The 26,838-nt window shown below is 38.4% G+C and overlaps 1 protein-coding gene across 1 annotated transcript; it reads right to left on the bottom strand.

The window, feature by feature from the left end:
- Window positions 1-9,947: 9,947 nt before the first annotated feature.
- LOC148018207 (peroxidase A2-like) lies at window positions 9,948-13,784 on the bottom strand. The gene is made up of 4 exons (XM_087662170.1): window positions 13,355-13,784; window positions 12,554-12,745; window positions 11,714-11,879; window positions 9,948-10,828 (listed from the first exon to the last, which is right to left on the bottom strand). Exons 1-4 carry the CDS (start codon window positions 13,583-13,585, stop codon window positions 10,344-10,346), a joined length of 1,074 nt encoding a protein of 357 aa, XP_087518296.1. The 5' UTR covers window positions 13,586-13,784; the 3' UTR covers window positions 9,948-10,343.
- Between the last annotated feature and the right edge of the window lie 13,054 nt (window positions 13,785-26,838).

Genomic DNA, 26,838 nt, shown 5'->3' with positions numbered 1-26,838 from the left:
TGATGATCCTTATAGGGGTTGTATTACACCAAGTAGCAGCTGCAGCTTTCTGTCTACTTTTGATATTGAAGAAAGAGATGATGATATGCTTATGGGGCATTTACTCCCCTATCTTCCTATGTTGAATGATATGTCTGATGTGCAAAGTGCTATTACAAGCACTTGTTGATATAGGCATATACCTCTACCTGAAGATCACAATTGGTTCAACCAAAAATTTCACACAAAGAGGTTGTCTCTTGTAAAAAATCTACAAAGTAGAAGTACAAGTCTAGATGTAGTCGATCAACGTATTTTACGGGTTCTTCAAAATGAAGAACATAGAATTCCTATAATGAAATCAATTGACTTGATTGGGCTAGCAAAAAGATTGGGTTGCAAAAAGGGAAGTAGGATGAATGCAAGAGTTGCGAAGAAATTTTTGAAAAGATCACTAAACCAATATGGATTTCCAAAGCCATTGTGTGAGTATATGTGTGTATAACAAGTTCAAATTCTTATAGAATCTCTATACTTTTGCAAATTACTATTAACTATATCATTTTCATATTGTGTTTTCAGCATTAATAAGAAGAATGCTATGTTACGAAGGCATTTTCAAACCTCTAATGGAATCAACCAACATGCAACCACTTATTGTAACTCATTTATACACTTATGACAATGATACACTTAAATTATAGCTCATATGCTCTAAATGTTATGAACGATGGACTATGTGCCAGATTGTTGTTGATGATGGCATAGATTCTCATTGTATTGGTTTCTTTTCTATTTCCATCATGTATCATCCTCGTACAAATTCTGGTTGAAATAATTGACCCATGTATGTATCCATCGTGTATGTTTTTGGTTGAGCTCTAAGCTTGTGTGTATGTTGAGAGTGTGTATGGATGCTTTGAGACTAAACCATATTAATGTAGTATTGAAATGAATTTCTTCCTTCATATCCATGATTCTTCAATAGTGCTTGAAGTGTGCTATCAGTCTCAGTGAGAGAGGAAAAGGTTTCTTCCATGCTCTCCAAGGGAGAGGGGGAAACCCTCTTGACAAGTTCCTTCCCAATGTGGAGAGGGTCTTTCAAGCTTGAGAATGTGCACAAGCTATGACCCAAATACATATCAAGGAGTCATTACATAGACAAGGTCTAGATACAAGATTGAGCATGTGCTCAAGTGTGCTATCTCATAGCTATCTCAATGAGAAAGGAGAAAATATTTTTCCATGCCTCAATGGAACATCGGAAAATTGTCTTAACATACTCCTTTCCCATAAGAAGAGGGTTGCTACAAGCTTGAAAAGGTGCTCAAGCTCCCTCCGAAAGACACCTCATAATTATACCAAAACAAGAAGTTTTCTATAGGCTTGGTCACAAGCTCAAGCTCTCTATTAAATACATCAAATAGGTACACATCATAATCATACCAAAAGAATAAGGTTACTATAGACTTTGATCACAGGATCAAGCTCTCTCTTAAATACATCAAATAGGTGACCCATGTATGTATCCATCATGTATGTTTTTGGTTTAGCTCTAAGCTTGCATGTATATTGATAATGTGTATGGTTGCATGGAGCCTGAACTATATTTATGAAGTATTGATATGAATTTCTTCCTTTTTGGCCATGAGTCTTTGATTTGACACTAAAAGCCTATAAATGTTGTAGTATTTATGCAAAAACCATGCTCTATGCCTCTATATGTGGATTGAAATGGATTAAAATGATGGGTTGTTAGCACTAAAATAGTAGAAAATACTTGGTTGCATGGATAAAGCTTAAAAATGCAATCAAACTCTTTCCCTATAAGATTGAGGTTAGCTTTAGAGCATCTAGAAAATCTTAATCCTAAGTTCAATTCAATGGTGAATGGATATGATGCTTCAATATTTCTCAATGCACGTAAATATAAAATTAAATTTGATGTGTTAAGTTTGTAGAGACTCAAATGTCTGAATTTATCATTTTTCCACTAGAAAGAAATTGAATATTTCTTCATGTTGCTATCAGAAAATGATGTAAGGGCTCTAGTTCAACTTTCTAGTGCCATAATAATTGATATATGTGACATAGATGGAGCTAACCAAAGTAGAGTTGAGAGAAGTTGATGTACGTATATTGCAATCTACGAATGCATATGTTTTAGATCCTATAATCCTTGCATCATTTAGGTAATAATCAAATATTTGTGTTTTTGTGGTCTTGTATGCTTGTTAAATGGGTCAAGATTCTAGATTTTGATGTGTTAAAAATTAAAAACAAATCAAAATTAAGTCTTGAGCAATAGAAAAATCTACTAGTTGTAGATCCATTAGTGTCATTACCTTTGGGATTAGGATGTGGAGTTGACAAATGTTTATGACATTAAAAATTCAAGAACTTTAATAAGTTAAAATTTGCCTATAACAACATGTATTATCATTTTACCCTTTATGCATATATAATTTAGAGGTTATTGAATGTATTCTAATTCAAAAACTTGATGTGATCGAAAAAAATTAAAGTCTTATTGTTTGAGTGAATCTATATGACGGAAAACTTATTAATCCAAAAATTTGATGTATATGATGTAGCAAGCATTGGAATCTTGTTTTAGTAGATCTACATGATAAGAAAGGTTACTTGCTCAACTCACTAGCAAATACACATGTTGAAATTAGAAAGTATAACATTTTTTTTTGCTAGGTTATTGTATATATTGTTGGTTCCACAAATATAAATGCCAAACAAAAAATTTGAAAAAACATGACTATTCTCTTACTTTGCAATGCACTTGTGTGAGAAGAATGTTGACTGCCTTGGACATAAATAATGAAGTGTTTTACATTGCTGTAAAAGTAGGTAATGATAAAAATACATATCAAACCTTTATATGTATCCACATTAGAAAGAAAAAAATGTTTGGTGCTAGAACTCTAAACTATGAACTTGGTATATTGTAGATTCCTTAATAGAATGATGGTTACTCATGTGGTTGGAGAGCACTTTGCAATGCAAAGCTAACACTAAGTCACTTCTACTTAGCGTCTACAAGATTTTCACAATTTCTCCAAAGTCCTATGGTATGCTGAGCCATTTTACAATCAAAATCAAGGAAATTCTATTTTTTTTTAAATATAGTAATGGTGTATATGATGTTGTGGCAATTTAGATAACATATACAGACATGTTCTTAAGCGACTATAAGAAGAGCATGATTGCCAAGATGTTGGTTTGAGTAGGACTTGGAGAAGAGTATTCATCTAGAAAGTGCTTAAGGACAAGGCCACAGGATGGTGTACATGGTGTTGTGGCAATTTAGATAACATATACAAACATATTCTTAAGGGACTACACAAAGACTATGATTGGCAAGATGTTGGTTTGACCAAGACTTGGAGAAGAGTTTTCGATTGGAATGTGCTTTAGAATAAGGTCACAAGATAGTGTGCCATAAGTAGGAAGCCATCAATTACAGTTCCCCTAACAAGGCATGAAGAATATCATGATATGTAGAAACCTTACAAAAGACAAGCCTTCAATCTCTAAATACTCACCCAGGCCATGAAAAGAATCTATAATCCCACTCTAGCATTATATATAACTATGGTCTAGAATCTGGTCTCTTTACAAATCTCTCATGATTACTAAATGTATTAGATTGAACAAATATTTTATCACTTTTAAATCATTCATACGATTTGATTATCCATAGTATAAATCTTGGATTTGAGTCAAGATGTCATATTGTACCCTACTCTAAGGGTATTTGACAATTTTTCATTGTGGATGCATTGTAATATAGTTTAAATAAACTTGTCTACATTGTATATTCACTTTCATAAAAAATGTCAAAGTGTACCCTATTCTAAGGGGGCTTTATATTAATCAAGTTAAAGTATGCCAAGTTCTAAGCACATTACTTTAGAAGATTCTAATTATAGTGTTAGAGTAATTTTTGCAATGTGAAAGTGGAAAATGGGCATGTGTACACTCTAACTTGGGCATCACCTAGACATACATGAAATTGTTCTTATACTTTCAATTTCACTTGGCATTTTTTCCGAAAGTTCAACTCAAATTCCTACCCCATAGTCCCACTTGATGATTGAAATTCTTCAAAAACATGTTTTTGTTCACAACATAGAACTCCCATTTTATCTTTTAACCTACCATAGGAAAAGCATGGTCTGATGCTTACGTAATTGATATTACTTGTGTGGAAAGGATTAGAAAATTCAAGTGGATGTGAGTCATAAGGAACATGAATATAAGAAGATGACCTCCCTTGTGTCTAAAAAGACATCTCAATGTCATATCAAATGAGGAAGGTTGCTATAGGCTTGATCACACACTCAACTCCTCTCTCCAATGAGTCTCCAATACATCTAAAAGGGATAGGGAAAACTAGGAACATATCTTGTGAAGCTCCTTCCCCACAAAGAAAGAGTTGATATAACCTTGAGCACGTGCTAAAGATATGTCTCAAAGAAATGTTAGAAATTCACATAAGAAAGATAGTACTCGCACAAGCTTGAGCACATGCTCAAGCTCTCTCTCATAGACATATGAATAAGATAGGAGATACTATCATGCTATGCTCAGAGATAGAGATCCTCCCCACAAAGAAAAAGTTGATAGAAGCTTGAGCACACACTAAATCTCTTTCCCATATGCATATAAAAAAATTGATATCAAATAATAGGATACTTGAAGCACACTATCTAATAGTCATCTAAATGAGAGAGGAGAAACTTTCTTCCATGTCCTCAGAGGGGGAGGGGAAACCCCCATTAACAAGATCCTTCCCCATAAGGGGAGAGTTTTAACAAGCTTGAGAATGTGCATAAGCTAAATCCCAAAGAAATATCGAAAATTCATGCCAAATAGGCAAGGTTTGAATACAACTTGATCACATTCTCAAGCATGCCGTCTCATAGCTATCTCAATGAGAAAGACGAAACTATTTTTCGATGCCCTCAAGGGGACACGGGAAAATCATATTGAAAAGCTCCTCTACCATAAGGAGAGGTTTGGTATGAGCTTGAGAACATGCTCAAGCTCTCTCCAAAGACACCTCATAATCATACCAAATCAATAACATGAAAATAGTGGCGCCATGTGTGTATCCATGATGTATGTTTTTGTTGAGCTCTAAGCTTGAATATACATTGATAATGTGCATGGGTGCCTAGAGACTAAACTATATTTATGTAGTATTGACATGAATTCATTCCTTCATGGCCATGAGTTGTTGGTTCCATATTGAAGACCTGTAATATTAAGACCATGCCCTATACCTCTATGCTTGGATTAAAATGATGGGTTGTTAATACTAATGTAGTAGGAATACTTGGCAACATGGATAAAGCTCAATAATACAATCAAACTCTCTTCAAGTTGAGCATAGCCATGTGGACAAGCTCAATGATATCCTTTATGAGATTGAGGTTAGCTTTAGAACATACAAAGAATCTTAATCCTGAGATCAATAAAATGTTGAAAGAGAGCACAATTTCATAAATGTTGTGCTTTAGTATTTTTCAATGCAGGTAAAAGTGTATCCTCAAGATTCCAATTAATATAGTGTTAGAGTAATTTTTATGATGTCAAACTAAGAAATGATAACAAAATTAATCAAACTATACCCTAAAATATTTTAAGCAATGCAATTGAAGTTATTGCATCAAACTTCTTTGTCATCAAAGCGATAGCCACATTATACCCGATCAAATGAGTTTATTAAAAAACTTAATAGATTCATGATCCCAAAATCTTATTACATATATTGTATACAAGGTGGAGAGCACAACCTTGCTCTTTATATATCAAAGGGCATCTTATAGAGGTGAAATGATGTAATCATATTGATATATTGCATACCATATTAATATTCAAAAAACATAGGTAATTTACAAATCACTTTGTACCATGTTTTTATCATGAGAAGGTTGATATCTGTATTATATGTATAAATTCTTACACGTAGAGGTTCAAAATGCTTGTCTCATGTTTTCAAAAGAAAAAAAATAAAGGTAAACTAGGTCCCACTAAGCCCACTAGTTTCCCATAAAATTATAATTGACCCTTTTTGTTGCGATGGTTGAAAAAATAGAGTGATGGAAAAACTTAAAATTCTCAAAGTCGAAAGAATAGAGTTTTAAACTATTATTTACTAAATTTAATTCAATTCCATTGGGCAAACTTAAGATTCTCAAAGTCTATTCTTCAACCTGAATAGATGCCATGATGGATGTTTCCATAACCAAGCATGGGCGCAAAATCTAATATTTAAGTGGAAAAAAGAGATTACAATCTTAGCTAAAACATGGGCACAAAATATAATTAATATTAGTAGAATACTCTTCAACTTGAACACTTGTTAAGGTGGATGTCTACATGCCAAAGCTAAGGTCTCAAATTTTTGTTCAAAACTCATAATCCAAGGGGATAAAAAAGTCAAAACCATTGACATTAAGGTCCCATAAGCTCATTGTAACTTATTATTAACAATAAAACTCAATCCTTTATCTTGTTAAGATTCTAGCAAATAAAGTTTGAGCTAAATTTTATAGTACAAAAACAATGAATGATCCTAAAATTTGACACCTTCAACTAAATTATCCAATCAGCTTGGTTGCATGGCCAAGCCCTCCTCATATATTGAGAATGATAAATAGCAAAAAGATTCCATAATGACCCAAAAGCTAGGCCAAGCGACAAAAAATGGTTACAAATAGCCAAGTGACAGAAAGGGGTTAAATAAATCTAAAATAATTGGACATGTTGGGAATGAGACTTTTCCCATTTACCTAAAACACTCTTCTTGGTATTGAAGTCATATGCACACCTCAAGGAATCTAGATGTTACAAAAGAAATATGCATATAATATGCTGGAAAAGTCTCGTATGCTAGAGTGCAAGCCCATCGACACTCCACTAGAACATAATGTCAAGTTTATAGTTGATACAAGAAATGAGATTGAAAATGTAACCATGTACAGGCAAATGGTCGTAGCTTGATCTATCTTACCATCGCTAGACTTGATATCTGTTATTCAATTGGGTTGATCGGTTAGTTCATGCAAAGGCCAAGTAAACCTCATTTAGATGTAGTGAGAAGGATTATGAGGTATGTGAAGGCTACACTATACTATGGACTATTTTATGAGTGTGGTAAACATATTTACCTTACAGGTTATAGTGATGCAGATTGGGCTGTATGTGCATATGACAAGGGATCAACAAGTGGGTATGCATTTGGTCTTGGTAGCAACATGATCAGCTGGAGTAGTAAAAAGCAATCCATTCTAGCTCTCTCTAGTATCGAAGTAGAATACAGGCTGCATCCTTAGCTTCACGTGAAGTTGCCTAGCTAGTTAAGATGTTGGATGACTTGGGAATATATGTGGATAAATCAATCTAACTATACTATGACAATATGAGCAGTGTGCTTTTGACAAGTAATCTTACGTATCATGCAAGATCGAAGCACATAGAAGTGCATTATGATTTCATGAGGGAATTGTACTTGAAGGCAAGATAAACCTTATCCATGTGAAGATAGAAGACCAGGTAATGGACATCTTTACCAAATCACTTGGTAAAGAAAAGTTTACTCATTTCAAATTGCTACTTGGGATACAACAGATCACTTGAGCTTGAGGGGGAGTGTGAAGAAGCAAGCTCATCTATCTCACTAGCTATAGGTTAGTTGGATGTCATGTGTGCATCTAAGTTTGCACTGTGGTTTGAACTCTATTGTAGTTGTGTGTAGTATGTAGGATACTCAATGAATAATGAAGAAAACTATTGAGAGCACTTTGCTCTCTAACCTTGCTTCACTCCATGTCTTTCTCTCTCTCTCTCAGCATCTTGAACCACACATAGGTCATGTCCAATTTTTCTTGTAGGACAATGTAGTATGGTATGTGCTTGTTTGGATGTCCTTGTCATTTGCATCCTTAATGGTCATTTATTTAGTACCATGTTATATATCATGTTGTGTGTGGCATGCTAAATTGGTTTGAATGGCACCATTGGTCATTCAATGCATTCATTTTATTTTCCATTCTACTCCTAGATATAGATTAGTACATCTAATTGGTTAGTATGTATGATTTTTTGTTGCTATGCAATTCTCTCCATTGGACCTAAAATCTTGTAATGCTTATTTGGCATATTACAGAAACATGGGTTTTGCCCATTGTAGATGCTTCTAGTTGCCTCTTGGAAATCTTAGTGAAGCTCTATACTTTCTTTAATTAATATCATAGTTCTGAGTATTCCACACTTGCTATCCAAAGCTCAAATTATGAAGGTCCTAGAATAGGAGACTAGAAATACATTGACTTCCACAAAGGTGCTCAATAACTTTGATGTGTTTATCACAATGATTTCCAAAAATGTATGGAAGCACTTGTGCCAATTTTTATAAGATTGTCTCATATTTACAAATACATATAATTATTTTTCTAAGGAACTCTTTATAACATCTTTACAAATCCTAAAAGGCAGTATTTAACTAGGCCGTTTTTCTATTCACTAAAATAGAGTAAAAGTTGCAAAAAGTTTCAAAAGGTCAAGTCACAAATGTATCCTATATCCAATTATCACTTTTTCCCTCCCTTGAGTTGCATCCGTGTGCCTAATCCTCAATATCTTTTAGTAGTGAATCCTCCTACAACACCTCTAGCACCTCCCATGGTTTCTACAGATAGAAATGCACCTCACTTTATCATCTCTTAGTGGAAGAGCCTATGTGTACATGTTCAATTACCTACTCTCTTATCCTCACCATCCTCCACAATACCTCCTATCTCCACCAATTTCACTTCTAGGATTCCTTTCTTACCCTAACTTGTTTACAAGAGAACAAGATGACAACCTATATGACACTACTCTTCCCTCTCTACATGAGTAATTCCCGGGTAATTCATAGATCCCTTTTCTCTAAATGATGTTCACAATGTAGTCCATTATGGAAGCATATGTTACTTCTCACCTCGATCTCTCTATATTGATGTCCACATAGCAATGCAAGAGATGATGAGCTCCTTAATCATCAAGTTCGAAAAGGCACTTGAGGATCTTTATAAAGAAATGCACTTATGGTAGGCACTTATGTCAAGACTATATTGCCCTAATGGGCACTCGATAAGCTACTATCAAAGATATTTAGCAAACATTATAAGCATCTCAAGATGTGTGTGCTACCTTGAAGGTTGACAATGAAAATTTACTTGAGCTTTGTGGCTAGGCTAACCAAATCATGGCTAACTTTAAGGTTGAAAACCAAACCACCAAAGCCACTCTAGAGTCTTAATGTAGCATAACTAAGTTGCATGCCACCATCGAAGACTTAAATGTATCGTGTCCTTTGACCTCCGTAGTGTCCTTGATAGTAGAGTCAACTGCTCTCTATTACTAAGTGTAATTATAGAAGATGGTAAGATTCCAAACACATATGGATTGTGCCATGAAACAATTTTGGGCTTCAATGACTTGGTTGCACCTTCCACTTCTTTATGGATAAAGTATCAATCATACGACATGGGCGTTGAGGGTCGAGTTGGGGTTTGGGGGAGGGGTGCACACACAGAGAGAGAGAGAGAGAGAGAGAGAGAGAGAGAGAGAGAGAGAGAGAGAGAGAGAGAGGCAACCCCACATATAGTACACTCACTCGTGGAAAATATATGCATACGGAACTATCTATTGTATCTCAAACTACCATAATATGACACAACATGTAGGTTATTGTGTGTGTGTGTGTGTGTTTTTTTTGTGAAACTCAAGATAAACATGGATATACATACATGAAAAACCATGCCATCACATTAAACATGAACACATATGGACACATGCAAACATGTGTAGGAATACACGTCTCCACATGTGCATACAAGTCCACACAAAGTGCACACCACCCCAAAATCACAATATATTACACACAATTGTGTGCAAGTATATGAGGTGCATATTGTATATATTAGCTTATATCAATATTTCCTACATCATGTTAACAAAGAGGGGGGATAGATAAGGGTCTCATACTAATGAGACGAAGAGCATGTGAGCAAGGATCACTTTGGCGAGTTAGATTAATGAGTAGTTTGGACCCAGCATCATGGGTCAAGGCACAGTAGTTTAGCAAACGAACTATTGCAATTGGTTTGGTAACACTTGGATCGAGGGTCCCTAGAGTGAGTGAGGTGAGGCAAGGCCAAGTGACCATCTCATATGTGAAGAAGTGAGCTGATAGTGAGTGAGGACATCAGGTGCCAAGGTAAGTTTCTAGTATCACTATTGGTTTGGTAACATTTAGGGAAACTAGAGTGAGTGTGGACAGCAAGCCAATATCAGTTTCAAGTAATACTATTGGTCTGGTAACATTTGGTTCTAGTTTCCCCTGTGTGAGTGAGCACATCAAGCAAGGTAAGTTTCTTATTTGGGTGGGTGGTGGTGAGTAGTGGTGGGTGGGTGAGTGGTGAGTGGTGGGTGAGTGGTGGGTGAGTGGTGAGTGGTGGGTGAGTGGTGAGTCGCGTATGGTGAGTCGTCCTCATATCGGGGTGATGCTGGCTCTGATGAACCGTCATCACATTCAGCAGCTCCTGATCCACAGCCAGCACCCCCTTCCCTTGCAGCACCTGCCTGTAGTAGCTGCTGTCCAGCCTGAATGGGGTGGCCTGGTCTAATGCCACCCTTGCCTCAGGGCCCCCCTTCCTGCACTCCTGCCTTAGCCTCTCCACCAGCGATCGATCCATGCCTGGATCCGCACTCCCTGTCCCTTTGTAATTGTATAGTCGCCCTTCCACATGCTTGCACTGTGTTGTCCCGATTGAATGAGCACCTGTTTTTAATCCACACACTAGTGATTAGACTGCTTCGATTGTTATAAGTGCAGGTGCTGAGATTCTGTCATGGCTGCTTATAATGATTTATTAGCCTCTAATCACCCTTCTTTAATTGCTAGTTAGTCTAATCAGAGTGGTTTGATGGGTAGTTAGACTGCTTTCATTGCTAATTCAGAATGTTCTGACTGGTAATTGCACTGCTTTAATTGCTTAACTGCTCATCAGAATGTTTTGAATGCTAATTAATTGCTTACTTGACTCCTTTATTTGCAAATTAGATTGTTTTCTACGCCTCATTAGGGTACCTTGAATGCTAATTAGATTGTTAAGATTGGTGATTGCTAATTAGAGTGCCCTCATGCTAATTACACTACTTAACCAGCTAATTGCATTGGAACTTATTTTCCTCACAGCTGATTATAAACTCCTTCAATAATTACATGGACTACCTCATTAGTCAATTTACAAGCTCTTCACACTGTTTTAAATGTTTTATTTTCTGATCAGACTCTTTACAAGCTATGTACTGTTCCAATTGCTATAGATAGACTACATTATAAGCTAATCACACTGCTATGAGTTTGCTAATTGGACTTGATTGATTCTAATCCGGCTACTTAACCAGCTAACTGCAATGCTCTAATTGTTAATTAGACTGCCTTACATGATAATTAGAGTATAATAGCCATGGCTTTTGCTGCCAAACACACTGTATGTTCCCTATGAAGAAACATCAAATGATCACTGCTAAATCCTTCAATACTAATCCCAGCCCATCTAATTATCAAGGCCGATTAGTCTAAGTTAATGACAGCCTCCAGAATCCAGTTTGCCTTATAAATTATTTGAAACTGAGATCAAATGATGGATCGTGGTCACACCTAGCAGTGTGAAGAACTCCTCAGCAGTAAAGCCCTTTGCTTGAAAGGCATAGAGAGCATGCGGCAGGGAATCATGCAAATCTGGAAGCATGCTCAAAGCCTCCCGCGCATGAGACTCCATGCCATCATGGCGCCCCAAAAGAAGCTCAAAGTATTGCCCACCAGCCTGTTTGAATCATAGCACACACCCCAGTGGCAATTATAGCACAACAATGCTACCAAGAATTCCTTTCCTTCTGAAAGACGAGAGGATCTAATGAAACCATACCACAGCACTGCAATAAGAATAATTCCTTCTCTCTTTTGTAAGGTGAGGAAACTTCATTAAAGCATTAGCACCAACAGTGCAATGAGAAATGCTTTCCAAGATGAGAAGATCTAACAAAGAAGAGAAAACTACTTAGTTGGATTATCATTACGTTTGGATGAACTATTTCCATGGCCTCCTATAAAACTGACAAAAAGCTGACAAAACTACCAGCTGTAAAAGCACTAACTGTTCTGAAGAAGAAGCCTTTTGCATTGGCTACCAGAAATGTTGTTTGCAGTTATGAAGTCTAACTTTTATAATGGAAAGCTTGCAAGGTAAATGATCATAATGACAGAAACCTCACAGAAATATCAATGAGAACACTAGTCTGAAGAAGAGACATGCTGTTCACAGTTATGAGGCCTAACTTTTCTGAAGGAAAGCTTGCAAAGTAAATGGTCATAAACTGTAGTGAATGGCAAAAAGCTTCCAAAGTGAATGATCACAACCCAAAGCCAAATTAGGACTGCCCTACAGTTATACCAAATCATACACACATCCCCCAAATGTATAATCAGAGCTTCTCTCACCAAGTTAACAGCATCCCTGGCAGCCATGGCAATGATGTCCGCACAAGACACGGTCCGAGGGCACTGGGCCTCCAATCTTTCCTTGATCTCATCAATAAGATCAAAACTCTTGGCCAAAGGCAAGTTGGGGGCTGCATCCCTCTCTGCTTGGTTCTGAGAACTGGACCTTAACAGGATGGAAGCATCACAACCCTACAAAATTTCATATACAGTTTAGCCAAATTTATATTACATCAGCACATGGAGACCATCATTTTGCAATCCTCACTTTAATACACAAATGAGCCACTGAACAGATTTCTGAAATATCAACATGTCTATAAACTAGGGACAATTTTCAGCATTCTTTAAACATGAGCACTACATCAGGGTCTGATGGGCCACTTCCTTGAAACAAGGGATGATCTAACTCAGAAGCCAACATCTGGCAGTAACAGATTTCTTATTGAGATTTAGAAAAACCGAGCATTAAGCTTAACTAATCCAGCATCTAAACCAGGCTTAACACGGAAAGGGAAAAAGCCAACTCAAGAAAAGATGTTGCAGGGGCAGGTTTGTCATGAAATCCATTAGAATGTGAGCATTAACGTCACTAGTTACTGCAGTAAATCAGGCTCAATAAGAAACAAGCCACTCAAGAACAGATGTGGGATCAAGTCCGAAGAAAAAGATGCGCATGCCAGCAGCTATTGCGCTGAAGTTAGCATTAAGCATTACTTAAACAGAGATGGAAATTGATGCTGAGGATCCAATACTGATAATGTACTAGTTAGTCATGAAGGATGCCGATACGCTAATTACCCTGACAAAGCAGTCGTGCAGGAGCAAGAGGATAAGACTCGGGGCGATGGACTTGTCTGAATGGTAGCGCTGTCGGAGCATGGAGTAGACAGTGGACTCAGCAGAGGGACATGTGCTGGTATAGAAGTGGGGCTCCATGGCCGACACATGATTTAATACCGTGTCAGATATTAATACGACAGGCAACAACAAGAAGCAGCACATCACGAGAGACGAGCCGGCCAGCTTCATCTTAACGTCTAATAAGCTTGCTATATGTCGCGTAACATAAAAAGCCTATAGAAGGGGGATGTTCTCACTCACCAAGTCCCAAATACCTCTAGATTATATAGGGCAACTACATTTGTGATTAGGTAAGTCACTCTCCTTCCACGTGTTTGATCTAATGGTTTGGGACAATCAATGAAGAAGAAGAACCTATCACAACATTCATCATCCAATAACCATTAAGATGCCTTGCCAGTATCACTTTCTTTTGAGTAAAGGCTGAAAATTGATGCCCCTTATTGAGACATGAGCCTACCATGAGCTTTGAATAAATAGGTAAAAAGGAAGTCTCCCAGCAGTCAAGAACCCGTGTCTCTTTAAATACTATCTCCTTTAACTCATAGGAGAGTTCATGCCTATGTCTCTTGAACTACCACCTCCTTCAACTCATGGAAGACCCATGAAAAAAATTAATGAAGAGCTCGTACCATAGGTCATGATCAATGCTTCCCATAAGCAACTATCGCTTGCAACACCACAAGTAAAGGACATTGACCAAAGAAGAAAAACATGGTACGACTATCAAGGGGAACTAGGAATGACTAATGCAAAAGGTAAATGGGGAAAAACAAAAGTTCATGGGTCTGTTCATAGATTGTAGCTATGATTGTGTACTTTAAGTTACATGTGCTAATGGGTTCACGCAAATTGCAAATTGGAATGAGCCATTGGGGTCAATGGTATCATAGAAAACTTCAAGCATGCAAACTTTCTCACTTAGCCTTGGAGAGTGCAAAACTTGTCCACTATGTGGTCCTTGTAAGGCCAACCTCTTTTGTGAAGGGGGTAGAGAGAGAGAGAGAGAGAGAGAGAGAGAGAGAGAGAGAGAGAGAGAGAGTGTGTGTGTGTGTGTGTGTGTTGTGCACACGCAAATCATGCACAAGCATGTGCATACACATGTTCATGTTTGTGTAGGGCTAACTTGTATGAATGAGTGATCAAAAGTGTAAGGAGGAATAAAAACATTTAAAATAGGATAATTAAATAAGACTATTGATAGATCATATAAAGAACAAAGTGACACCATGGAATGATGTTGTGAAACATCCTCATCTCTTTCCCATTACCAGGAACTTGGGAGTCCTTGTAGAGGCCTCGTTCTCTTCAATGATATGATCCATTGTATGTGGCTCTATAAGAGAGAGAGAGAGAGAGAGAGAGAGAGAGAGAGAGAGACAGAGACACAGAGAGAGAGAGAGAGAGAGAGAGAGAGAGCATGAATGGAAATAAGATTTCCTTATTTAGCTTAGTTCTTTTGCAAGTCTCTACATTTGTTTGTTGCCTACATGGTCTTTGACTCTACACAATTTGCAAAGCACCACCCATGCCTATGCAAGGTATGCATTCTCCAAGCATTAGACAATGAGAAGACGGTGATGTATTCCACCATTGTGATAGTTATGTCAATATTGTTAAACATGACGATGCTTTTCTAGAAGACTAAAAATGTGGTTGAGCATCACCACAAGCCTTGAAGATTAATGTTTTCTAGGTGTGCTGAGAAGCCAAAAGGCCTATTCTGTCTTGCTACAAACGATAAATGTGAGAGAGAATATTGGATTTTTTGCTCTATTTTTAAAAAAGGAAATGACATGAGAAATCATTTGGACTCAAAATGGACCCTTGAAAAAATATAATTTAAGATATGGACCTTTTGGGTTGTCCAATAGGAAGGTTAAATGTTAGCATCTATGGAGAGTTATCTTCTCTCTCCAATTCTTGGGATTTTGATTTTAAAAAAGGGTAGTGGGGGACTTAAAAAGCAGTGGATGAAGAGTACACAAAATTTGAGTTTCTCCCATCACATATTTCTCCCCCTTTCTTTGGCGGATTATCAATTTAACTTTTTTTTCCTTTCATGAAATCGGTTTGACCCAAAAGTTTAGTAGCATAATGTCCCTCTCCTCTCCATTCTCATAGATTTTTGTCTTCATCAAAGCTCTATGATGAGAGTAATTAGGGTTTTGAGCATTATGCTCACCTCTCCACTTTCTTCTCCTTGTAGCTTCAGAATTCGGGTGAAACACATGTGCCTATCACTCTTCGTATTCTCTCTTGTTTTTAGTTTTTTTAGTAGGGATTGATTTATTTTTTACTATAATTATTGTTTTTTTGTTATAGAGGTTGTTCAAGGTAAGAGACACGAGTGCTCATCTCTGTGTGTGTGTGTGTGTGTGCAAATTCTGTGATCTATTGTATGTATTCTCTCAACTAGCTATGTCAAATTCTATAACCGTCATGGATTTTCTTTTGGACAACGTTCTGTTCCTCACATTCAAGGACAAGGATTCCTTGGATGGAAAGTAAAGATGCTACTAATTCTTGAAGGTGATGACTTTTCTTGGTAATTATGAACATCCACCTCAACCAATTGATCAAGCTCACGAAAATACCCTTGTAAGTGGAGGACCTATCTTTGAAGAATGGCAAACTATTTATAATGAGTGGGTTAGACGCAACAAATGAGCTCATCAATATATTCTTTCTACTATTCAAGAATCTCTTATGCTTGGTGTATGTAATCTTTCAAACTCACAAGATATAGGGGAGTATTTGATAGCAAATTTTGAGAAGAAATCTATTACAATAATACTTTATCTTCGTAAGTCAGCTCACTAATTTACAAGACAACATTAGAACTTCTATGAAAACACATATCGAATCATTCAAGAACATTATCAATCAACTTGTTGCCTACTGCTGGTGGTGATGCTATTCCACGAAAGCAATTGATAATAGAGCTTCTTGATATTGTAAAGGATCATGCTTATGATAATATTGTTACCATATTATGTAACAAAGATGGAATCAATTTTGATCATGTAATATCCCGAAGGCACGCATGAATTGCCTCAATAAAATGGATTTGGATAATTTAGTTGATAAAAGAAAAATTTTTAAATTATTTCCCCTCTCCTCCAGCTCGACAGTTCCAGCCGACTGTCGAGCTGGAGGAAGATGGGAATAGTATGGTAGGCAAGCTCCTTGCTGGAGCTTGCCTAGGCTAGTAGCCATGCCCGCTGACATGCAGCGGAGGGAGGATCCCCCTCCCCTCCCCTATTTAAACCAAGGTGGCCGCCAGATATCAAGAAGGACGACGATGTATGCTGTCATATTGCAGAGTGGGAGAGAGGAGGCTCTGTGGTAGGAATCGTGGGGGAGGCTCTACCATTAATGCCATAAGGGGAGGCTGCCAGGAATCGTGAGGGAGGGAGAGGTAAAAGAGGTCGCCGCCTGTGCCGTTGCTGAACATGGAGCCAGGAGCTGCCGCTTCAATCTGCATGCCTCCAAGAGCCCATCGCCACGCTGCCTCCTGGCCATTAAATTCCCCCCCCCCCCCCCCCCCTCCCCCCTGTGCTTCTAGAAGCTTCCAAGCTTCTAAGGGGGGGCTCTATAAGCCCCCTTTCCCCCAATAAAAGGTTTTACCGCAAAGGGCCTTCTCCTCCCCCATGTTTTAAATCTCCCTTAGGCCTTTCATGTCCTTTTTCTTTTCCCTCCTAGCCGTGGTTCGCGAGGCATTGTCAAAACACCCCCTGTGCTGAACACATTCGAGAGGAAGGATTCATTCCTTAAAAACAACCAATGGAAAAATTTGTGCTTGTTACAGATTTAAGAGCAGTGTTTGGCTTTGTTTGATCAATGAATTAAAAGATAAATGGATATCTAATACTTCAAGTTGAAGGCCTGAAGGGAGAGGCAGCTTCAATTACCCCCAACTGCCTGCCTGACCCTAACCAAGGGGATTGTTAACCGCGCCGGGAAAGTGGACCGAACCTGCCGCGAGAGGTCTCTCTGTTGAGCACTACTTGGAGCAGGAGGACGCTTGGGTGCCAGAGGGGGCTCTGGCCGTAAATCCCTTGCCTTCCGGGCCCTATACAAGAGGCTAACGTGACTCGGGATTGGATCTCGAGGCCCGCATACTAGTCAATGGGCGGAATCTTGGATTGGTGATCCCTGTGGATTGCTAGATAGCCTTCGGGTGGATTGTGGATAAGCCTACGGGCTGGACTTTATGTATTTCAAAGATAAATATGATAACTTGTTAAAAAGGAGCTTGTTTATCATTACTTTTCTATGTCAAGTGATATGGTTACGTGAAGGAACCAGTGCCTAACGGGCTAATTAAGGAAGCTGATTGATACATGTCCAACTAAATGTGTTAGGTAATTAAATAACTAAAACAACCTGAGGAAAGTGCGGAGGATGGGCCATAGGTCCGTTCTACAGATGGGTGGTCCCGGTTGGTCGGAAACTTTTCTCAAATCACGATAGATAGCCAGAAGATCGTCAACGAGCACGAACAACAAGAGTGTTGACCTAGAATTATAACTGATCCCGATTTACGCTGTTTTAGGGGAACGGAATGGGACTATGCCGTATGGTAGAGAGGCTGCTTCGCATCCCTCTCGTTTCCCATTCTCCTTGAACCAAGTGCAGCGTGAATCTGCTTCGAACATTAGGGCCGAAAATGCTTCAAAAAATGCACTTTTGTTAATCACGGGATTAAGAAAAGGGCCAAAGAGAGTTTGCCACGTGTGCAAGAATATGGTATTCTTGTCTCCTCTTTTTTGGAGATAGTAGAGTCCACTTCGTGATTCTCTCCTCCTTTTTAGCCAAAATCCCCAATGTCTGACATGTTTTGGTAGTCCTGAAGTCCTTATTTACTTATAAAATTTGACAAATGACATAATAAAGTTGCTGTGAAGTTAATGATGATTTTTTTGAAAGATGAAAACTTTTTGGCACCCAATATATTTTCATTAGTCTTCTTAATATTCATTTTTAGTTCATTCACCTTTCTCAATGAGCTTCTTCCTCTGCTTTTTAGTTCATTCATCTTTCTCGATGAGCTTCTTTCTATGCCAATTTAATTTAAGTATGGCATCCAGAAGGCGCTCTTCTCGTTTAGTAAACTCTTGCACTGTCTATAGCAGAGTTGATGAAAATTGGGAGCCAAAGATCTTTAGTATAAACGATTAGGTTGCCATGCTGCCCTCTTGCAAGGACTCTCACAAGGTGAAAAGAAAAAATGAGAGGATATTAAACATCACTGGAAGGGGCGTATCATTTCTTTCAAAATTATGCATGAAGGGTGGTTTATCAAACTGCAACATGTTTATATGGCGAAGGATATCCACTTGCCTCCAAACGAGTATGTTTCGCAGCAAACACATTGTAAGACTTGAGTTGATAACGTTTTTGTTTTTCATTTAAGCAAGTACTAATAATGAATTCTTGGTTGTAGATATATTTCTATCAACAAGTATGGAATGGCAACCTATGGAAAGCTTAAGTGGAACCTTCCATGCGATTCATAAGGTGTTCACAAACATTATCTATGCTGATCAGATTGTGGGTTCTTTTATTATGCATGTTTCGTGGCTTTGTGGAGGGGAATCGGAATCAACTAGTGTGATTACCCTATCCAAAATCAACTCAATACATTGCTCCCTTATCCATCGCATATATGAGTTAGGGTAATCTTAGCACTACGAGAAAAAATGTGACAAGTTGGTAAAAAAGGGTCCCTAAAAAAACCAACAATATGAAAGAGACTTGCATTCACTCCATCTATCTTGAGTATCTTTGAATCTATTGTCCTGCAGACATTTGAAAAGCACTCTCTTTCCACAAGTATATGTATGACTTTGTGACTTTGCGATGGTACTTCTTGTTAGAGAGAGTTATATGGTTTTCTAGGATCAACAATATCCTCATATGTGGTGTCCAAGAAGGTAGTCATGAGCCTGCCAGCACTGCAAATGGAAACATGTAACTAAAATAGACAATCAAATAAAATAAATAATTAACCAAAAAGCAAGCAGTATTCCATTCAACCCACATTCTTCCTTGGCCATGGATACCACTTAGAGAGTTCCTGAGGATAATTTCTATGGTGAGTGTATCCGATGTAATAAAAAAAATATGGTAGTTGTGATGGAATCAAAAGCTTTGAAAGACATTGCTATATTTGAACCAAATCTTGAAAAAAATTCCATTGATAACAGTGGATCAACAATACACATAATTTTAGAGATTTATTGGCTAAGAGATGCAATCAATGTCCTAAAGCTAATAGCAAAAATAAAGGGGATGTTATTTGCAATCAATAGCACAATTATTCTATATACTAAAAATTTTTAGAGTCAAAATGCCTTACCTTATGCAATAATAAACTACAGAATCTAACAATTAAATATCCTCTTTACAACTAGCATGGACTTGTCCTCATGAGATATGCTAAGATAGTCCTCTTCCTCAGAAGTGCAAGAAACATTGATAACCATTTGCCCATACACCTCACCCATTCTCTTATAATTAATAGGTCCAAGTACATCGATTTTTCTCTTACAAACATCATCCTCGGTACCTTATTCTGCTAATCATATTAAAATATTTGTTCATTAGGGTGATCTTATGAGCACGAGTAGCAACAATGTAAGAATAATTCATAAAGTCATAAAATCAACCATGTGAGAATAAGTTGATATGACGCGAGAGCAGCAAAGCCAAATTTTCGCAGGGTCATATTTGCGCTATATCGTGGTTGAGCTTGTTTACTATTTTAAAACAAATTTTTAGTAAAAAAAAGCCTTGGGTGTCGGACACCCATTTTCGTGCCGTATCGGACATGCTATTTTTGGGTGATTTTTTTTGTGATTTTTGGGGTCTTTTTAAGGCTCTTTTTACTAAATAATTGTTTTAAAATAGTAAACAACCTCAAAAAAATATTTAAAATTTCTAAAAAAATTTAAGAGCCTAATAAACTTATGGAATTTTTTTTGAAATTTTTTGATGGGTTTAAGGTCTCACAAAAAATTACAAGGGGGTGTCCGAGCAGCTTTGAAGGATCCCTACGGAGATTTTGTTGTGCCACTCTCGCACCATATCAACTCATCCACAATACGGAGCAAGAAGTATAGTCCCAAACATTATGTTTTTTTCCACACTCGCGCCATATGAGCTTGATGGGTTTAAGGTCTCACAAAAACTAAGTCATTACAAGGGGGGTGTCCAAGCATGTCCGATACGCGCGCGAAAAATAGCATGTCCGATACGGCACGAAAAATTGCATTTCCATACAGTGCGAAAATGGGGTGTCCGAGATTTTCGCGCCGTATCGGACATGCTATTTTTGGGTGATTTTTTGGTGATTTTTGGGGTCTTTTTTAGGCTCTTTTTTGCTCTTCTACTCAAGGAAGTTCAGGTTATTTATTTATCTAACTTCATTGACTTGTCAAAAGTTCATGTTATTTCATGTAGAGAACTTTGTTTAACATCATATAATACTCTTTAAACTATTTTTAAAAAATAAATAAGATCATGAATGCTATAGAGTAAAGGAGATCTATAATCACAAAGATTATTTTGATGGTCTTTTTTTGTGAAATTAAGATATATTACATTTGAAAAAAGATATACAAGGATAAAGCATCAATAATGTAGTGATGCTTTCAATTATAAAATCGGTCTGCATTAGAATGAGAGTTCTGAGAGAAAGAAATAGAGTCAAGTCCTTGCTATTTCTTCTTACAAATCAAGGGAAGAGATCTTAAGAGATTTGCTAGGATATGATAGCATGAGTAGTATCATCCCATGACATCAAGCCACCATTTAGGTATTGAAATCTGATAGTGCTAATAAGAAACACAATTGAAGATATTGAAACTTGAAACCCCATAGTGCTAATCATAGTTGAGGGTATGATGAGAAACATACTCCCAAGACCTAATATCAAGTAAGAAGTTGTATCCTTCATATTCTTCGAAGCATCCTGCACACATAAAATCATCTTAGTCCTAAAGTTGATATGATACACAACATCACTAATACTTCTATCTATTACTTGTTTAATATTTTTTATATTTTAATAAACAAAATTGAATAATAAACATTTGCATCAACACCATGGGACTCTTTTACACATTTTCTTATGAATCAAATTGAAGAGATTGAAGAAAAAGCTTGGATTTAGTTGAAACAAAATCTTACAGAATGGATGTCTTAGGGGTTGAAGTAAAGATGCGGCTTGGATGTCCCAACCTAGTTGGGTCTGCTGAAAACTAATGAGATGATCTCGTCTCAGGTCCATGGAGGACCATATCTCTATAGCTCAATAGGCAAGTAAGTGGTATTGATCCTCTGTGTAGAGACTCTTTTGATTGTTGATCACCTTCTCAAGATTTTGTGAAAGGAGACGAAGGGAGACGAAGGGAGACCAATGCACGCTGCTGGTAAGAACCAGATGTGATTTTGGTGATAAATTTTACGACAGAGTAAAATCTGCTTTAAGAACTAAGAAACAAAGTGAAGAGGAGAGAACGATGATTCAAATGAATGCAGACGAAAAAAAAGTGTGATTTTGGTGGGAAACGTGATAGTAGAATATTCAAAAAGAAAGAATAATGGTCGAAAAGTGACCTCTGACATGAGTTAACGTCCTTAGGCATTTAATGGCTAACCTCTTAAATGAATAATAAATTCTCTCATTAATCATGTCTGAATGGCCAAATTTGGAGGGATCATTATTTTAAAACCTCAACTAATTAGTAACTTAATCATTTTCTTACAAGTGCCATTTTTGAAATGTTTTTGGCCCTAATGCTTGGCATTTCTGCGTAAAGTACTTCGCTTGGGTTTGACGCTAGTTGCCATTAGGAAATGACTAATAAGAATAACCCTAATTAAGATCGGTCCTAAGTGGGAATGGCCGGAATACTTCCGCTACATGGCAGACGCGGAAGGTCCTAGATCGTAAACCCCGTAACATTCCATGGGAGTGCCGGGCAGAGCTTTCTAGATATCCTTTCTGATGGACTACTAAGACGTGTCCTGAAGAAAACAAGTGGACATGTTACAGTTGGTATCAGAGCCTATCCTAAAAACTTCCAGACCTCAATAAGGAGTTCAAGGTAGTAACTGATGTTAGCACACTTGCCTTGGGATGTGTGCTCATGCAGGAAGGTCATCTTGTAGCATACTCTTCAGGGAAATTGAAGAGTCATGAGAAGAATTATGCTATGCATGATCTGGAATTGCTAGCTGTCTTCCATGCTCTAAAGCTTTGGAGACACTACCTATTGGGTAACAAGTTTACACTAGTAACTGACCATAAGAGTCTCAAGTGGATCTTTACCCAGAACGAGCTCAACATGAGGCAACGTTGGTGGATTGAGGTACTGGAGGAATATGACTTTGAAATCAAGTACCGACCAGGGAAAGAAAATGTAGATGCCGATGCACTTAGTTGCAAGGTATTCCTTAATTCCCTAATCTTGCAGAATCCATCAATAGCTAGATCCCTAGCTACAAAGTATCTATGCCAAACAATCCAATACTTGAGTTAGCTAGAGAGGAAGCATGCCACGATCCAGCCTATCAAATGATGCTAAGGGAGATCTCTATCAACGATGAGAAGGGAGATCTCTATCAAGGATCAGAACCAAAAGCTGCAGGCTAAGTATCATGAATTCTCTATTAATAGTGGACTTATCTACTATAGAACAAGGTTGTGTATACCAGCAAGCTAGTCACTTAAACAAAAAATATTGTGGGAAGCTCATGATTCCCCTTTTGTAGGACATCCTAGCTATGCAAAGACTCTCAATGCACTTAGGAAGAGCTACCATTGGGAGAGGCTCAAAGGTCACATTCTCAAGTATGTCACCGAGTGTTTGTCTTGTCAACGTATCAAAGCGGAACATGTCAAGATGCCAGGGAAGCTGCAACCACTTGACATCCCCCAAATGAAATGGAAATTCACTATTATGGACTTTGTTGTTGGCCTACCCCAAGTTCACGGAGGATACAACTCCATCATGGTTGTGGTTAACATGCTAACTAATCGTTAGTGATCGTGATTCTCTCTTCACATCACACTTCTGGAGAGCCATCTTTGAAGCCATTGGAACTCAACTCTGTTTTAGCACAGCTTACCATCCCCAAACGGATGGCCAAACAGAGCGAGTCAATCAAGTAATCAAGGATATGCTTAGGGCATATTGTTGTCGTGAGCCAAAAAGGTGGATTCAATACTTACCTTTGGTTGAATTTTCCTACAATGCTTCTTACCAACAAAGCATTCAGATGACCCCTTTCCAAGCATTGTATGGTCATGACTGTCGAAGTCCCCTAAACTTCTCAGATCCAACCTTGAGGGTTGAAGCTTCAAGGCAGATGTTGGAAGAGATGGATGACCAAATAAAGTTAATAAGACAGGACATCCAAGCTGCCAAGGATAGACAGAAGGCCTACGTGGATTTGAAGCATCAAGATAGAGTCTTTGAAGAAGGAGATATGGTCTTCATTCCCGTACGCCCAAAGAAGAGTTCCCTATCCTTAGGAGATTGCAAGAAGCTAAGTCCAAGGTATTGTGGACCGTACAAGATCCTCAAATGCCTAGGACCTAATGCTTATAAACTGCAACTCCCTGAGAACCTAAAGGTTCACAATGTATTCCATATCAGCCTATTGAAGAAGTATGTATCTAATCCTAACCATGTACTTGACGACCAACAAGTTGTAATGCCTAGTCAAGGAGTCCTTGAACTAAGGCCTGACAGGATCTTAGATGTTAGGGAAAGACAACTGAGATCCAGAACCTTGAGAGAATGCCTCGTCCAGTGGAAAGATTATCCCGAAGAGGATGCCACTTGGGTAGATGAAGGCATTCTCAACCATCAATATCCCCACTTTATCTCGAGATGAGGACATCTCCATTCCTCCAAGGGGGAGAGAATGTGATATTCGGAAGGCACACATGAATTGCCTCAATAAAATGGATTTGGATAATTTAGTTGATAAAATGAAAAATTTTAAATTATTTTCCCTCTCCTCCAGTCGACTGTCCAGCTGGAGAAAGAGGGGAATAGTATGGTAGGAAAGCTCCTTGTTGGAGCTTGCCTAGGCTAGTAGCCATGCCCACTAACACGCAGGGGAGGGAGGATCCCCCTCCCCTCCCCTATTCAAACCAAGGCGGCCGTCAGAGATCAAGAAGAACGACGTTGTATGCCGTCATACTACAGAGGCGCTGCCATTAATGCCATAAGGGGAGGCTGCCAAGAATCGTGAGGGAGGGATAGCTAAAAGAGATCGCTGCCTATGCCACTGCTGAACATGGAACTAGGAGCTGCTGCTTCAGTCTACATGCCGCCAAGAGCCCTGGCCGTGGCCACGTTGCCTCTTGGCCATTAAATCCCCCCCGTGCTTCTAGAAGCTTCCAAGCTTCTAAGAGGGGGGCTCTATAAGCCCCCTTTCCCTCCCATAAAAGGTTTGAACCCAAAGGGCCTTTTCCTCCCCCGTGTTTTAAATCTCCCTTAGGCCTTTCATGTCCTTTTTCTTCTCCCTCTTAGCCGTGGTTCGTGAGGGATTGTCAATACACCCCCTGCCCCCCGAGAATTCCAAAGCCTTCATGTGCCCTTGCATATAACACCCCATCCATGAAATTTCCTCCCTAAGGACCCTTATATACCCTTTTGTTTTACCCCATTACAAAAAGAAAAGAGGGTGCTAAGGGTTTTTTGACACTTTTCTTTCCCCATACAAAAGCCCTCGTACGGGTTTTTACACCTTTTATTCCCCGTTCATGTGAGTTTTTATAAGGCCATTAAGCCTTTCCCATGGCTCTAATGGGCCGTATTCACGAAAGACTTTGAAACACCCCCTTCCCGGTTTGGAACCCTTTTCGTGGTTTCTTCCCTCCTCCACAAGTATCCCTTCGAAGATCTACTACGAAAGCAAAGAATAGAAGACTCATAAAGGACGGTGGTATTTCAAAAAGGGAATTCGCAATGCTGCATCCACGACGGAAAGGTTGCATTTGAGATGCCTCTTAAGAAAGCCCAAGGCGCAACTGCAGGAGGATCCTCTCCTAACATCCACGTGGACATCTCACCCCAAGTCCAGGTTTTCCTTCCTAATTTTAATTTGGTATTGTTATAATTCAATCGTGCGAGGATAGTTGTTGGAAATAAGGATGCATTTTTCGTCTTAAATGCTTTAGAAAATTGATATGCATTTAGTCCATATTTACAAAAATGGAATTAAGATAGCACACTCCGTTTAGGCATGGAAGTATAAAATTGCATGTCATATTATTAGGCCATATCTTCTTCGCAATAAGTCATCATGGGAAGTGCTAAATAACCCATAGGGAATTGCAAGGCATGAAATGACTCTTACGTTGCATAACTCTAGTCAATTATTGTTTTTCAACTGCATAATTACTAGAAAAAGGTTGCTTGTTTAGCGTAAATCTTGTTCGCAAGTTATAGGATGATTAGTTGGAATTAGGTTATAACCTAACCTTGATCTTAAAATCGATAAGTTAGGGTTGAAAAACAATTTACGCATAGACAATGAGTCATGTGTTTATGGAAATGATAGCATAATTATCGTCAAGAATTAAACAAATTGGCATAAACCTAAACACCTAAACCCGCGGAGTACTCGATTTAGAAAGAGTTAATTCAATTCCAAAGAACTCACTAGGATTTAATACGTGACCTAGTCGCACGTATTTCTAAAATTGAAACTCCTATACCCTAAATACTTGCCCACATTCACCGAATGTAGAGATAGTGGAACATATTTGGGAAGTGGTCTAGGGCTTGTCCCTAAGAATCTTACGCTAAAAAGATGGAACTTGGAACCCCAGGACTGACGACGTTAGCCTAATGTAATCAGGAACAGATTGTTTCGTGACTCCATCTGATGAGTAGAATAGTCTCATAGTCGATGCGACACTTGTGCAGCAAGTGCGGAGTCGTATGATCTTGTGTTTGGACCACAAGGGAATGGCCAATTCTCGCAATGAGGTTGGCAGGTCCTTACGCAAGTTATCTTGCAAGAGGATGAATAATCATCCTACTATAGTATCTTTCTTGAGTAAAGATAATTGTTTGGAAGCAAAAATACCAGCCGATAAACTGAAATAATCTATGAACTTAAGGTTTGACCAAGTCGGGTTAGTAGGGTACGCCCTAACCCAGGATATAGGGGATCTTGCCAAGTCGCAAGTTAAATGGATATCTAATACTTAAGTTTGAAGGCCTGAAGGGAGAGGCAGCTTCAGTTACCACCGACTGCCTTCCTGATCGTAACCAAGGGGGTTGTTAACCGTGCCGGGAAAGTGGACCGAACCCGCCGCAAGAGGTCTCTCTGTTGAGCGCTACTTGGAGTAGGAGGACGCTTGGGTGCCAGAGGAGGCTGTGGCCGTA

This window comes from Lygodium microphyllum, chromosome 21, assembly GCF_053477565.2.
Source record: "Lygodium microphyllum isolate KBCC chromosome 21, Lygodium_microphyllum_v1.1.10, whole genome shotgun sequence".
Taxonomy (NCBI): domain Eukaryota; kingdom Viridiplantae; phylum Streptophyta; class Polypodiopsida; order Schizaeales; family Lygodiaceae; genus Lygodium; species Lygodium microphyllum.
The sequence above is the reverse complement of the archived record's forward strand: the minus strand, read 5'-3'. Positions and strand labels throughout refer to the sequence as shown.